This window comes from Elephas maximus, chromosome 6 (assembly GCF_024166365.1).
Source record: "Elephas maximus indicus isolate mEleMax1 chromosome 6, mEleMax1 primary haplotype, whole genome shotgun sequence".
In the NCBI taxonomy this organism is placed as follows: domain Eukaryota; kingdom Metazoa; phylum Chordata; class Mammalia; order Proboscidea; family Elephantidae; genus Elephas; species Elephas maximus.
Window position 1 is genome coordinate 104,625,077 of NC_064824.1, and position 13,940 is coordinate 104,639,016.

The window sequence follows — 13,940 nt, forward strand, 5'->3', positions numbered from 1 at the left end:
TTACCCTCCTTCCTCAATTCCTTCATCTTTAAAATAGAAGTGATGACGCCTGGTACCTGTGAAAATGAAGGATTGCAATGATTTCCTGTGTGTAAGCGATTCTTAGACCCTTGCTTTAAAGGCTAGTTGAAGTTGGGTGGATTAAGTGGACATGTTAAAACTGCTTTTCACAAGGCTTTATCAGTCCTACCTCAGTTAAGGTGAACATTTAAAACTTGGGGCACAATTTAGACACTTTTTAGTTCCTGTATTACTAGGACTGTTTCCTAAGCAAAACCATCAAGTATTGAAAAGATGGAACCTCATCTCTTCCCTTTACCTGCCCTTTTCATTGTCGTCTCTTTCCATGCCCACCTTAAGATGGATGACTTCTGGGCGCTACCACTTCCTGAATAGGACAGACCTGGGGTGAAGAACGAGGCAGTGAGCAGTGTGGGGCAAAAGCACCCTCTCACGTAGAAGTCACAATGTCTACCTCGTTCCAGCAGCCTGCTCAGATAACCCTCATCAGAAAGATCTTTATCAGTTGCTTTTTTTTTTTCCATAAAGACTACAGAATTTTCAAGCAGGAAGGAACATCAGAGGTTACTTTATGGAGTGAGCTGAGCCTCAGGGAGGTTTAATGACCTGCCCAAGTGCTTACAACTAGGATGAGTAGCACAACCCAAACAAGAAGTAGGCACCCTGCTCCCAATTCAGCCAAACCAAACCAGTCTCTGTCCGGTCAATTCCAATTCCTGGTGACCCCATGTGTTTCAGAGTAGAATTGTACTCTACAGGGTTTTCAATGGCTGTGATCTTTCCGAAGTAGATTGCCAGACCTCTCTCCCAAGGCACCCCGGGTGGATTTGGATCACCAACCTTTCAGTTAGGAGCTGAGTACTTAACCATTTGCACCACCCAGGGACTCTACTCCCAGTGCTGCTTATATCCCATACTGGTCCCTTCAGAGAGATGCTGACATCAAAGTGTCCTTAGAGTGTCTCTGCTATCCATCCTGATGGCAAATCTATTGTCAGCTTCAACCAGGCCTCTGACTCCACTGCTCAGAGTTGACATGGAAGGGACTCTTCAAAGACAACTAATGCAAGTCAGCGTCCTGAAATGATCTGTGTACAAGTGACCCAAGGACCGACTGTCTTAAATCATTTATCAAAAAGTAGTCAGTGGTTTTGGGCAGAAGTCTTGTTCTCCTAGCAATCTTCTGAAACTCCCTTTATGATGCAGAAAGTAAGCAGAACAATATCAAGCCCAATACACTCAGTGCAGTCCCCAGCATAGTGGACGGGCTGAAAGGGCACTTGCAATTTTTCTGTAAGAAACTACAGAAAAGCAAACTAATGATAGAATGCCAGTCCCAAAAACTCTTAATTTAAGATGAAAAAAGGAAGAAAACAAGGGAGAGAGGAAAGATAAAGAATGTGTGTGAGAGAGAGAGAGAGAGAATGGATGAGAAGAACTGTGAGAGAGAGGGCATTCTGGTTTGAGACCTAAATCGCAGTCACTGGGGAATTTCCCGGCTGCAGGTTGGAAGTGTCCCTGAGGGTGTTTCCCCTGAATAGCATGTGTGGTCTTACAACACCAGGCCGTGTTCCAGACCCCTCAGGGAGAAACGTATCTCACTGGAGTAGTTTTGGTTTGTTTACTGTTTGTGTTGTAGTGTTGCAATTTACTTACAAGGCACTAGAGAAGACGTGACTCTTCTAAGATGGGGGAGCTCTGAAACAGTCCAGTGGATTTTAATAACTAGTATGGCTCTCTTGCTCTGAAAAATCAGGACAATAGGAAATGGGTAGTGCCTTGAATCACTCTTCACCATGTACCTAATACATCTCTTGACGATGCTAAGGGAAGCAACACCTGAGAAAGCAATGGGGTTTAGCGCTAGAAATTTTTACTCAATATGAAAATGACCAGGTTTTGCTGAGGTTTTGTTTTGTTTTAAGTCACAGCTACTGGGCCACACTTGATTACTCAAACTCTATTAACCTCCCTGCCAGTTACTCATTAGTTCACCAGTTTCTCTTACTGGTTTGTCTGCAGCAGCTGCTGAAGAGACCTGACACCCACCGAGGGAAATACAGGGTAGAAGATTTGTGGCCAGGCAAGGCAATCACTTTGAAGTCCTTGGTGGGTCTGATAAAAGTGAATACGAACAAAAAGCCGAGAGATCAGTACATGAGTAAAAAGGCTCAGTGGCCACATTTGAAATCATTCCTATCAAACAAACAGGTAAAGGATATAGGACTCTCCCAACCCCCACCTTGCAGAAGCCTCAATTCCAACACATCCCACTCCCAAATTTTCCTTCCTGGCAATGGCCCAGTGGCTAAGATTTCGCCTGCTAGCCCAAAGGTCGGCAGTTCAAATCCACCAGCTACTCCTTGGAAACCCTCTGGGGCAGTTTTACTCTGTCCGTTAGGGTCACTATGAGTCAGAGTGAACTCAACAGCAGCGAGTTTTTTGTTTTTGTTTTTGTTTTCATGCCCCATACTCCTGTAGCATTGAAGTTCCCACCACAAATAGCCTTTCTCTTATACTATTTTGACATGAATGAATCTTTGTTCCCCATCCAAGTGGAAGGGTCCTGATGGTAGAGACCTGGTCCCGTATATCTTTGTTCTCAAAGCCCTCAGTATGATTCCTGGGCACCTAGTGAGCCCTCTTATAAATGATGGCTGGCTGGCTGGTTGGTTGGTCGGTTACTTGTTTGCTTGCTTAAGATTTTCCTTTGAAGACTAATGTAAATTAACTTTCTCTTTCTGGGTAATGCCTACCATGGGAAAATGTGAAGCCCCAAATATTAGATCACCACATTTTCACATTCATGTCTAGCCCCATGAATTCTGACCAAAATGGTCAGCCAGTGACTCAGACAAACAGCCAGAGAGTACACATCCAGCCAGTCAGGATCCAAGACAAGGCAGACAGACCCTTTCTTCTGTTAGAATGGGGTAGTAGTGATATAGTGGTAGTTGCAATGTTCTGCCCACAACAGAAGAACTTGTGGGCAGACTTAGGAATCTCCTCGGGCCCTAATACAATACTGAGAGTTAGGCTGCTGGCTTTGGAGTCAGACTGACCTGAGATTGAATCCACGTAGGGACCCAAAGGAAATGGGGTCATGTGTGCACACAGGTTGAAAGTGCAAGTCCTGTGGGTGGTAAGATCCATTCCTGATCTTTGTTCTCCTAGAGGTGTGGCCCATTCTTCTCTGCCCCCGCCTTCTCACAAACACACCCATTCACTAAAATAGAGTCCTAGAAGGTCCTCTTCAAGTTTTTCTCCGTTAAAGGAAATTAAAAACAAAATTCTACGTCTGTGTTCCTCACATTCTCCTGCTATCTTCCCTCACCTCCCCAGCTGGGTCTTCCATCCTGTAGTGCCATTTCCCCTTCTCAGGGAGGTGCTGCTTGAGCTCCTCACTCACCACTTCTCCCTCCTACCCCCAGGAAGGGCTAGTACCTTTCCCCCTGGATTTCTTCTTGGCAGCTACCCTCCCTTGCCTTGTCTTTGCTAGAACTACGGGGACCTAGTGCAGAAACACTCTTCCTGCCAACATTCTCAGGAAACAAGCTGAAATTTATCTGCTGTACTTGACAGGAAAGGAAAGTAACCTGTTAAGGGCAAAGAGACTTTGGAAAGAGAAAGCTCTGAATCAAACACAGATATCAGAGATATTATCAAGAGGAATAGAGAAAATTGCTATCAAAGTAAATTGCTTTTTATACAAATATTCCCTTTATTTGAATTTTCCCCAGCGTGCCATTCTTTCTTTAAGCCTTGGTAAACAGATGTGCTTTGGAAAATGTTGATTAATTTATCCTTTTTTTGACCCCTTCCCACTCACCCAAACTCCTGGGAGCAGTAATCATATAAAACGCCCAAGTCAAGCCACTAAAATGTTCTTCTTCACCTTAAGTAGCTTTTGATTCTCCAGGTGCAGAAATCTCAGCCACATCTGGGCAATCGATTTCTTAGTACCTTAGAACCAGACCAGTTCTTAAACGGTCATCTTGTCCAGCTCTCTGCCTCTAGATAATAAAGCAACAGAAGAGACTGGAGAAACCCTCAGAGTATGGCCCCCGACACCCTTTCAGCTCAGTAAGGAAGTCACTACTGAGGTTCACCCTTCAGCCAAAGATTGAACAGGCCCATGGACCAAAACAAGACTAAAGGGGCGCACCAGGCCTGGGGAGGCACTGGAAGGCAGGAGGGAACAGAAAAGCTGGTAATAAGGAGCCCAGGGCTGAGAAGGGAGAGTGTTGACATGTCATGGTGTTGTTAACCAATGTCATAGAACAATGTGTGTACTGTTTGATGAGAAACTAGTTTGTTCTGTAAACCTTCATCTCAAGTACAATTAAAAAAAAAAAAAGAAAGAAAGCAACAGAAGCCCCAGAGACAGCAGGCTGTGGTCTCCTAGGACAGAGTATTCTCGTAGTTATGACCATCACTTTACCCTCCCTCCAAGATCAATGCCACATTCACCCTTTTCTAGCCCGTGATCAATAGCTCCCTAAGAGTTCCTCCCTGAGGGTATGAGATGGAGCAGGATGGCATTCTAGCTTCCAAGAATTTGTCACATCCTTGGCAGGGGCGAAATCCCTAAAAGCAAGGACAGGATTTGGCCCAGAAGCCACTGGCAAGAGCCCCACAGTTCTCCTCCGATGCTGATTCATATATTTTTATCCAGTGTTTCTCATCTTTTAACTGTGAAGGTGTTAAGACATATGAGCATCCCATCAAAATGATTAATTATTGGAAATGTGACCATTTTCTCCCATCTTCACTTTTTTTTTCCCCCCTTAAGTTTAGAAAAGAGCTCTGGATTGACTTTGACAAACTTGATTTGATCCCTGTGATAGACACCACCTGCCTCTTGTTGATTCATGTTCATGTCTTCATTCCAAGGAAACAGCCTGCTTTGTAGGGACCTGGACAATAATACAAGGGGTGGGAATCAAAGTGGGGAAGCTGGCGTGGCCTGCAGGTGCCAGTTGCTGTGGCGCAAAATGCCAGAACAGGCTGGATTTATGGAGGAACAGTGCCACATAGCATGTGGCAGGCAGGGCCCAGGTCCTTCCAAGTGGGTTCTTGGCACGCTATCTTGTGCATCCCTCACTAGCAACTAAGGGGATGAGATGTGCCTGAGAGCTTTGGCCAGGAATGAAGAAGACTTCTAACATGATTAAAACTGCCGCCTGCAGGAAAAGATTGGATTTCAAGTCTGGCAGTGACAAATGGAGGCTCAGTTTAGGTCATGGTCAAGTAGATCATTCCTGAATGTAGTGCTCATGAGGAAGAAGCTCAGGTCCATCTGAAGTTGTTTTTCGTCTTATATGATACTCCATGGTTTGGGTTTGGGGTTTTAAACTTTGATTTTTTGTTTACTTTTCTTTTACTGTTATGTGACACTAGTTGCAATTCCTATAATGTGACAGCACAGTGCCCCTTTCCATCCTGGGTTTCCCATGTCCATTCAACCAGCTCCTGTCCCTTTCTGTCTTCTTATCCTGCCTCTGGACAGGAGCCACCCATTTGGTCTCATATACCTGCTTGAACTAAGAAGCATAGTCCTCACGAATATTATTTTATGTTTTATAGTCCAGTCTAATCTTTGTCTGAAGAGTGGGCTTCGGGAATGGTTTTGGTTCTGGGTTAACAGAGTGTTTGGGGGTCATGGCTTCAAGGGTTCCTCCAGTCTTAGTCAGACCATTAAGTCTAGCGTTTTTATGTGAATTTGAGCTCTGCACCATACTTTTCTCCTGCTCTGTCAGGGACTCTCTGTTGTGTTCCCTGTCAGGGCAGTCATTTTATAATATCAATTTATAGTGCTGAACTCACAGTTTTTCACCTGACCTTGGACTGAACGAAACTCCACAAGGGCTGCATACATTCACTGGGGCCATCTTGAGCTGAATGCCTGGACAGCCATAATTAACTTGTGAGATAGGAAGAAATGATAAGCTCCTGCTCTTCAGCACATATTTGACTCTCTTTTTTTATTGTGTTTTGCCCTTTCAGACAGGTAATATTCATTGGACCTGATTTGTGGACAGCATAGTGAATGGACAGACCTGTATTATCCCAAAACATTATCATAAAAAAAGAGTCTGATAGATAGTGATAATACTGGAGAACATTCAGAGTAAATTAACTTAGCTCTATTCAAGCCTGGACTAGTCAGATTGGATGCCCATGTGTGATCTATTCTAAACTGTGAAGAAAGCCAATAGGAAAAATAGGCTGGGAGAGAGAGATGAGAGATATTAGCATAGATATGTGGAGGTGGACAGGCATTATGACATTTTTTCCAGTTCTACGCCTACACTAAAACACATAATGATGAAATGTGTTTTCCTTAAATTACTGTACATTTATTTGCAACTGAGAGGAAAAAGACTCTGTACTTTGTGCCTATGTAGGTGCATCGTATGAGAAGGTGACACGTGCTACACTAAATGGGCATCACAGTAATGGCGTAGATGCTGTTGAATTGCCTTAAGACAAAGCCCACTGGTAATGAATAATAATCGTTTTAAAGACACAACTTAGCATTAAAGACCTGGCTTTTCTTATTGTTCTGTTCTTCTGGTTGTTACTGGAAATAAAAACAAGTTACATGAAGGGGCAATGATCCAATAATGTATATATATTAAATGATCTAGAAGCTGATGGTGATTCTCTATCTGTCCACCATACAGAGGAGCCAGCCTCAAGAAGATTGCATTCTGCCTTTTAACCATACTGATAGAACTTGTTATAACTTGGTTTGTTTTCTTTTTTCATTATAGTGGACATCCCAGAAATACACGGTAGAGGGGGCTATGATGAGGAAATTGATGGTGAGTATTGCTATGATTTAGCAGGTAATCATGAAATTCAAGTTTGGTTATAAAGACATCAACAAAAATAATGTCCAGTGTACTGGAGGGCCAGAATTTAGAGCTAGCAGTCAGAAACATGAGTGAAAAGAGTCTACAGAAAAATGAAGAAACCATGAGTTATTCTGTAAGGTCAAATTTAAAGATTTAGGAAGTTTATTGACTTAGCTCTGCCTAATCTGAAACAGGTCCCCCATTTGGCAACCTTCTACATTGATGGTCAAATTTATATAAACCCTTTAGAAGTAGAAGGCGAGCTCCTCCATCGGTGTTGCTGCTTGAACCCTTTGACCTCCTCCCCAAAAGGGCCTGAGTAAATGAGTGTAACGAGAATATTCTTCCAGGCCTGCTGTGGTTTCCGGGTCCCTGGCTTTAAGGAACCTTTCTCACACTATCCAACCCCCCAAGTTGGGGCTCATTGCAAGATTTAGGTTTCTTTCCCACACTGCCCATCTCATATTTTTATATTTATTCTAAACTACATTTTTCCACTTCAAATACACATACTTCAAGAGGCTGGAGCAAGAGTCTTGACTGGAGGGCCACTGAGAAAACACGTAGATATAATTTCCCCTGTCGGCTCAGAGCAGCATAGGTCTCTGAGTGCCAGAGCTGATCTCCAAGAGACTCAACAGCAAGATTCCATGCAAAGAACGGCTTTTGCACAAGATTGATGCGTTTAAAAGAACAGTTTATAGAGCAGCTGCTTTTAACCTGACCTTAATCAAAAGTGTAGCTATAGAAACTCGAATGACTAACCCAAACAGCACCTTGCTAGCTGAACACAGACTCTCCCTGCAAAACCTGGTCCAACACTCCTTTTATGGGCAGAACTGCATGACTGACCTACACGGAGAGGCTGCAGTAGATCAAGCAGCAGAAATGCTGCAATGTGACAGAAAGAGCAAGGAATGAGGAGGATGCAGAAAGCCTGAGTCCTGACCTACTTCCCAGCTTGCTAACTCTGTGATCTTGAGTCAACCATCTACTCACCCATTTTCTTTCAACCCTGTTTCCTCCTCTATTAAAAAAATAACACCATCAGTCTGCCTTCTTCATAGGACGATTGGAGATCCCAATAAATGAGCTGTGGGCGTGTTGGCCATGCCCTGGCCACACTATCGAAATGTAAGGGAAAGTGTATGTCAAATGAGTCCTGGTGGCCAGAAAACACCAGCTGCTTGCATGTCCAGGAATACTAAATTGGGGAACCCATCATGAGACAATAGTCACCCTGTCCTTTGTTGGAAGTGAGGGATGAGGAAGCAAATAAAGAAGGGTACCTAGAACACAGGGTCATCCAGGTGCTCAAAGGCACTGGGAAAGTTCTGTTAAAATTTAAGCTTACCTAATATCAGTCAAATTATTTAAATATTAGATAGAAAGATAGATAGGATAGATGCTGTTGAACCAACTTCAACTCATGATAACCTTATGTACAACATAACGAAATGTTGCCCGGTCCTGGGTCATCCTCAAAACTGCCAGCATGCTAGAGTCCGTCTTTGTGGCTGTTGTGCCAATCCATTTCACCAAGGGTCTTTCACACCCTTGTTGGCCCTCTCTTTCAGCAAACGTGGTATCCTCCTCTGGCATTTGATCTGGCAGTAGATCCCTCCTGATGTCATATCTAAGCAAGCGAGTTGGATGGTGTTCTGTTGTGATCCTGTCTTAGTCATCTACTGCTGCTGTAACAGAAATACCACAGGGGACGGCTTTAACAGAGAGAAGTTTACTTTCGCACAGTAAAGGAGGCTAAAAGTCCAAATTCAGGGTGTCAGCTCCAGGGGAAGGCTTTCTCTATCTGCTGGCCTTCTCATCAATCTTCCCTCAGACTAGGAGCTTCTCTGCGCAGGCACCCCAAGTCCAAAGGACATGCTCTGCTCCTGGCGCTGCTTTCTTGGTGGTGTGAGGTCCCCTGTCTCTCTGCTGGCTTCTCTCCTTTATATCTCAACAGATTGCCTCAGGACACAATCCAATCTTGTAGATTGAGTCCTGCCTCACTAACACAACTGCTCCCCATCCTCTCCCTCATTAACATCGTGAAGGCAGGATTTACAACACAAAGGAAAATCACACAATACTGGGAATCATGGCTCAGTCAAATTGATACACACATTTTGGGTGGGGGACATAATTCAGTCCATGACAGAGCCATACGACTTTGATTGGTTTATTTTTAGAAGTAGATCACAAGGCCTTTCTCCTAGTCTATCTTACTCTGAAAGCTCTGCTGAAACCTGTCCACCATAAGTGACCCTGCTGGTCTTTGAAATACCAGTGAGATAGCTGCCAGCATCACAGCAACACGCAAGCCACCTCAGTGCAGACAAATTCACAGGCTGTGGTAGATCAAATACTTGTATGGTACTTATTATGTGCCAGATACCATTCCAAGCACTTTACAAATATCAATTCATTTAATCCTCCTTACTACCCAAAGAAAGGAAGAGGTGGGTATTATTAGTATCTTCACTTTATCAAAGAGAGAACTGAGGCAAAGAAAAGCGAAATAACTTGCCCAAGGCTGAACATGGTAGGACTGGGATTTGAACCCAAGCAATCTAGTTATTGAGTTCTTATGCTTCGAGGAGCTTCTGAAGTGGGCTGGGAAGGGCTTAGGCAATAGCTTCACCTTAAAATAGTCAGCACCTACAAGTTTATGTGTGTTTTTGTATCATAGATGAGTATGACATGGACTGGAGCAACTCTTCTTCCCCAACCTCAGGGTCTGGTGTCTCCTCAGCCAACAAAGAAAAGAGCTGGCTGTACACCCTGGACCCCATCCTCATCACCATCATCGCGATGAGCTCCCTGGGCGTGCTTCTGGGGGCCACCTGTGCCGGGCTCCTGCTCTACTGCACGTGCTCCTACTCGGGCCTGAGCTCCCGCAGCTGCACTACGCTAGAGAACTACAACTTCGAGCTCTACGACGGCCTCAAGCACAAGGTCAAGATGAACCACCAGAAGTGCTGCTCCGAGGCATGACGGATTGCACCCGAATCACATCTGATGTTTCATTCCAGCAAGATGGGCTGGTGAAGATTAGATTTTTTTTTCCTTTGGAAACTGAATGCCATAATCTCGGTCAAACTGATCCAGAATACCGAAGGTGTGGACAAGACAGGCAGGCGAGTCAAAGGAGGAGGGGAGACACAGCCTCAGCAGGGGATGACTGCTCACCAACACTGTGGTGACTGAGTCATCGCAGGGACAGGGCCGTGCTGTCTGCTGGGACAAAGACAGGAGCTCATCTCTTTGGGGTCACAGTTCTATTTTGTTTGTGCGTTTGTTATTATTATTATATTTTCTTTGGTCTGTGAGCAACTCAAAGAGGCAGAAAAGGATAACAACTTTTCCAATGGTGGGAGCTGAGTGTTGATAATGTTCTTCACTTTCTCTTTCTAATCAATACTTGTAAACAAAGGGTCTTTTCAGCCTTTCCATCTTTAGAAATAAAAGGCAAAAAAAGCCGTCCGGCTTATCCCAGGCTCTGGTCATCTCAGACCTTTGGGGATTTGCTTAGTGGAGGTTGTGCCAGCCACCCCTATAAGCTGCCGTTGCCAGTCCTAGCATTTAAGTAGGATGTTGTTGCCTTTAAATTTTTTTATCCAGGGGAAAATTGCCACTTTAGGGTCAGCATAAACAACTCTTTCTTATATACGACTCAGAACAAACCAGAAAGGAAACTTCACACGTCACAACCCATAGACATGCCTCCATGTTAGAAGCGGACAAGCCTTAAAGTGCTTTGTGAATAGGAGCCATTCATTAAATCTAGACCCAGAGTTTGTGACCGTGGGGAGGCTTTCCTTGTGGGGGCTCTGGTGGTGGTTTTGCCTTTTCTTTTCCCTTCCCCTTGTTCTAAAACACACATCCACACACAACACACTAGACATTTGTCAGATCTCTGTTGTTGTTGTTAGTTGCTGTCGAATTAATTCTGACTCATGGCAACCCCATGTGTGCAGAGTAGGACTGCTCCATAGGGTTTTCAAGGCTGTAACCTTTCAGAAGGGCCTTTTGAGGGCCTCTGGGTGGTTTCAAACTGCCAGCCTTTTGGCTAGTAGTCCAGCACTTAGCCATTTGCACCACCCAGGGACTCCTGTCAGGGCTCTAAGCCCTAGGAAATAGCATGGTTGATATTCTCAGAGGTCAGGCAGGGAAAATGCAGGCTATCAGTGTTGTATCTGGTGACCTGGGGTGGAAAGGAGAGCAGTGGAGAGGGAAAGAGAAGCCCAGCCTCTGTGACCATGTGATGGCAAAGGCTGGGCAGCTTGTGCAGGCAGACATTTTGATGAACTAGTCTCTCCAATAGGCTAGTAAACACTGATTTCTCCTTTGGGCTACAGCCACCACCTCAGCTTTTCATGAGTCGCAGCTAAGATGTATGCGAGCTGGTTCCAACCATAAGTCTGCAAGCACTTTGGACCAAAATGCTAACAACACTACTTCAACCCCAGAGAGACTTAGGTTCTTATACACACACACATAACACATGTGCACACACACATGCGCATACCAATTTATGTGTTTTTTATTAAGTGCCTTGAAAAACGAAGAAAAATGTATTTTCCCCTGTATGTAGAAATCAGCGAATATCATACAAGTTAAGGCATTCCTCCTTCCCTACCCCCAATGGCTCCACTCCCAGTCCCCCTAACTCTCCGGTGATCCTACTAATGGAACAAGCCCTGCTACCTAAGTGGTAGTCATAGCCCTAGATGACTCTCAACTACTCCAAAAAGGGAGGCATCAGGAATAGAAGGAAACTGTGAAGGAGAAGATTGTCCACATCAAGATCTGAATCTTGATTTCATATTAATGTGTAAGGATTGCCTGTGTGCTGGAATTACGTTTGAAACCCAATCACTATGCCCAGCCTACCGCGGATCAGCGGTAAACTGTCAGACCATTTTTGCTGCTATGGTCACACACAATTTCATTTGTCTCATGCCCAGCGAAAGGGAAAGGGTGAATGGGGCTGGCTGATTCCTTTAAATGTTAACTTATGGAAATGATAGTTCCAATGGTAATGTCACAGTGTTTTGTATGCAGAGAGGGAGAGTTCATATCGACAGCTATTTATTCATATGTGTGTGTGTCTTTGCGGCCTTTGAGTTCTCTGTATCTACTGTGTATGTGAATGGTCATGTGGGACTCAGTGATGTTATTGTGACTTTGACCTAGGGCCCGAGTGTACTGCAGATTTTGGCACTCGTTGGCACAATGGTAGTTAGAGGTGAGAAGTAAGGTTGTCAAGTCCAAGGGCTTAGCTGTAGGCCTCCCCTGAGCTGAGCATGCAGAAGTAAGTTTTTAATTAGCTCACTTTCCCAAGCAGTTCAGTGTTCAGGAAGCTGGCAAGTCTAGGGATTTCCAGAAATCTCCTGCAGAAGAAGTTTGAAAGCCTACTCTTGGGGTCTTGCCCCTCTTATGCCCAGTGGGCCATTTCACAATTCCCCAAAGACCAGTCCTGTTTCAGGCCTGCAGTTCACCTCTGAGTTACGGACAACTCAGCCTCCAATCCCCTAAATGCCCTATATCCATATTCGGAGACCCTGAACAGAACCAGGCTACACAGGGCTACGTGTAGATACCTCACCAAGGCTAGAGGCCGGCATGTTGTCAGGCAGAAAGAAAGACAGCTGTGCCAATCATAACTTGGCCAGGGAACACCTTGGTGCATTTGTTACCTTTATCTGCAAGTAGGCTAGCTGACGGGGCTTCTCGAGTAGTCCCCTTTGGGAAACCCAACTCACAGTATTGATCTCCTTTTTGCCTTGTACTGAATGACACATTACCTCCACGCTCTCCCTTACTAGGCAGTCAACAGGGCCATAGGGTTGCTTTCTCTCTTTGGTGGGAATGAAAAGTTGACAGAGACCAGAGGCCAAGGGATGAGCATGAATGATTAAAAAAAAAAACAAGGGAAAAAGTTAAACTGTTACACAAAAAGTTAACTTTTCCAGGGTTTGCAGTTAAAGGTATTTGACCATTCGCTGGCTGAGCCAGATCACGGGAACTCGAGAGCTTTTACTGTGATGCGTCAATGTAAAAAATAAACAACAACGTCAAACTGTGTTTATATGATTTGTATAAAGCCTTTTTAAGATTACTATTTAAATAAACATTATACCAGAGATATTTTTCTGCATTTTCTTTATTAAAGACAAAGATTTGACAGTAGGGTGACAAAACCATTCGAGTTTTCCCAAGACTTTCCGGGTTTTAGCACTGAAAGTCCCATATCCCGGGAAACCCCTGAGTCCCAGGCAAACTAGGGTGACTGATCAGTCTCTTGGGTCAATGTTCCTCAGCATATTCATGTGGAGTTAGTAGGTTGATTGGCTGGTTGGTTTTTTTTACAAAATGAAAATGTTATGGGAGGAGGTGGTGGGCAGCTACCTGTTCGGGTGGACTACTTTAACTCAAAATTTTAACTGGTGGATTCCTAAGACTGATCCCTACAAACACTCCTTGTCTCTAGACATGGCCAATCCCCTGCTTTTTTATATTCTTTCCTGCTCAAAGTCTTAATAGTCAATAGCTCTAGTGATTTCAATGTTTTTGATGCTGCTTCTCAGTGTAGGAGCCCTGGTGGCGCAGTGGTTAAGAGTTGGGCTGCTAACCAAAAAGGTTGGCAGTTCACATTCACCAGCCACTCCGTGGAAACCCTACGGGGCAGTTCTACTCTGTCTTACAGGGTCACTGTGAGTTGGAATCTACTTGACAGCAATGGGTTCTCAGAGTGTGGTCCCTGAACCAGCAGCATTCACATTACCTGGGAACTTGTCAGAAATGTGAATTCTTGGGCTCCACCCAGATCTTCTGAATCAGAAACCCTGGGGGTGGAGCCCAGTGATCTGCATTTTAGCAAGCCCTCCCAGGAGATTCCGTTGCACTTTCAAGGTTAAGGGACCATTGGTCTAGGAGAAATGAAAAGGAGCTTGGCCTCACAAAGTAGTTAGGTCTCACAAAGTGGTTAGGATTCTTTTCATGTGTTGGTTATTGGATCCAGATCAAACCAGGTTTGGTCAGCGGACGCTAAAGGAA

General features: G+C 44.5%; 1 protein-coding gene across 2 annotated transcripts in view; it reads left to right on the forward strand.

Annotated features, from left to right (window-relative positions):
- NRP2 (neuropilin 2) overlaps positions 1-13,024 on the forward strand; it is a 129,993-nt gene extending 116,969 nt beyond the window's left edge. For both annotated transcript variants that reach the window (XM_049888925.1, XM_049888926.1), the window contains exons 16-17: positions 6,798-6,848; positions 9,571-13,024. In XM_049888925.1, coding sequence (XP_049744882.1) covers positions 6,798-6,848; positions 9,571-9,875 — 356 coding nt within the window. In that variant the 3' untranslated portion in view covers positions 9,876-13,024. The remainder of the gene's footprint in view (positions 1-6,797; positions 6,849-9,570) is intronic.
- Positions 13,025-13,940: the final 916 nt, after the last annotated feature.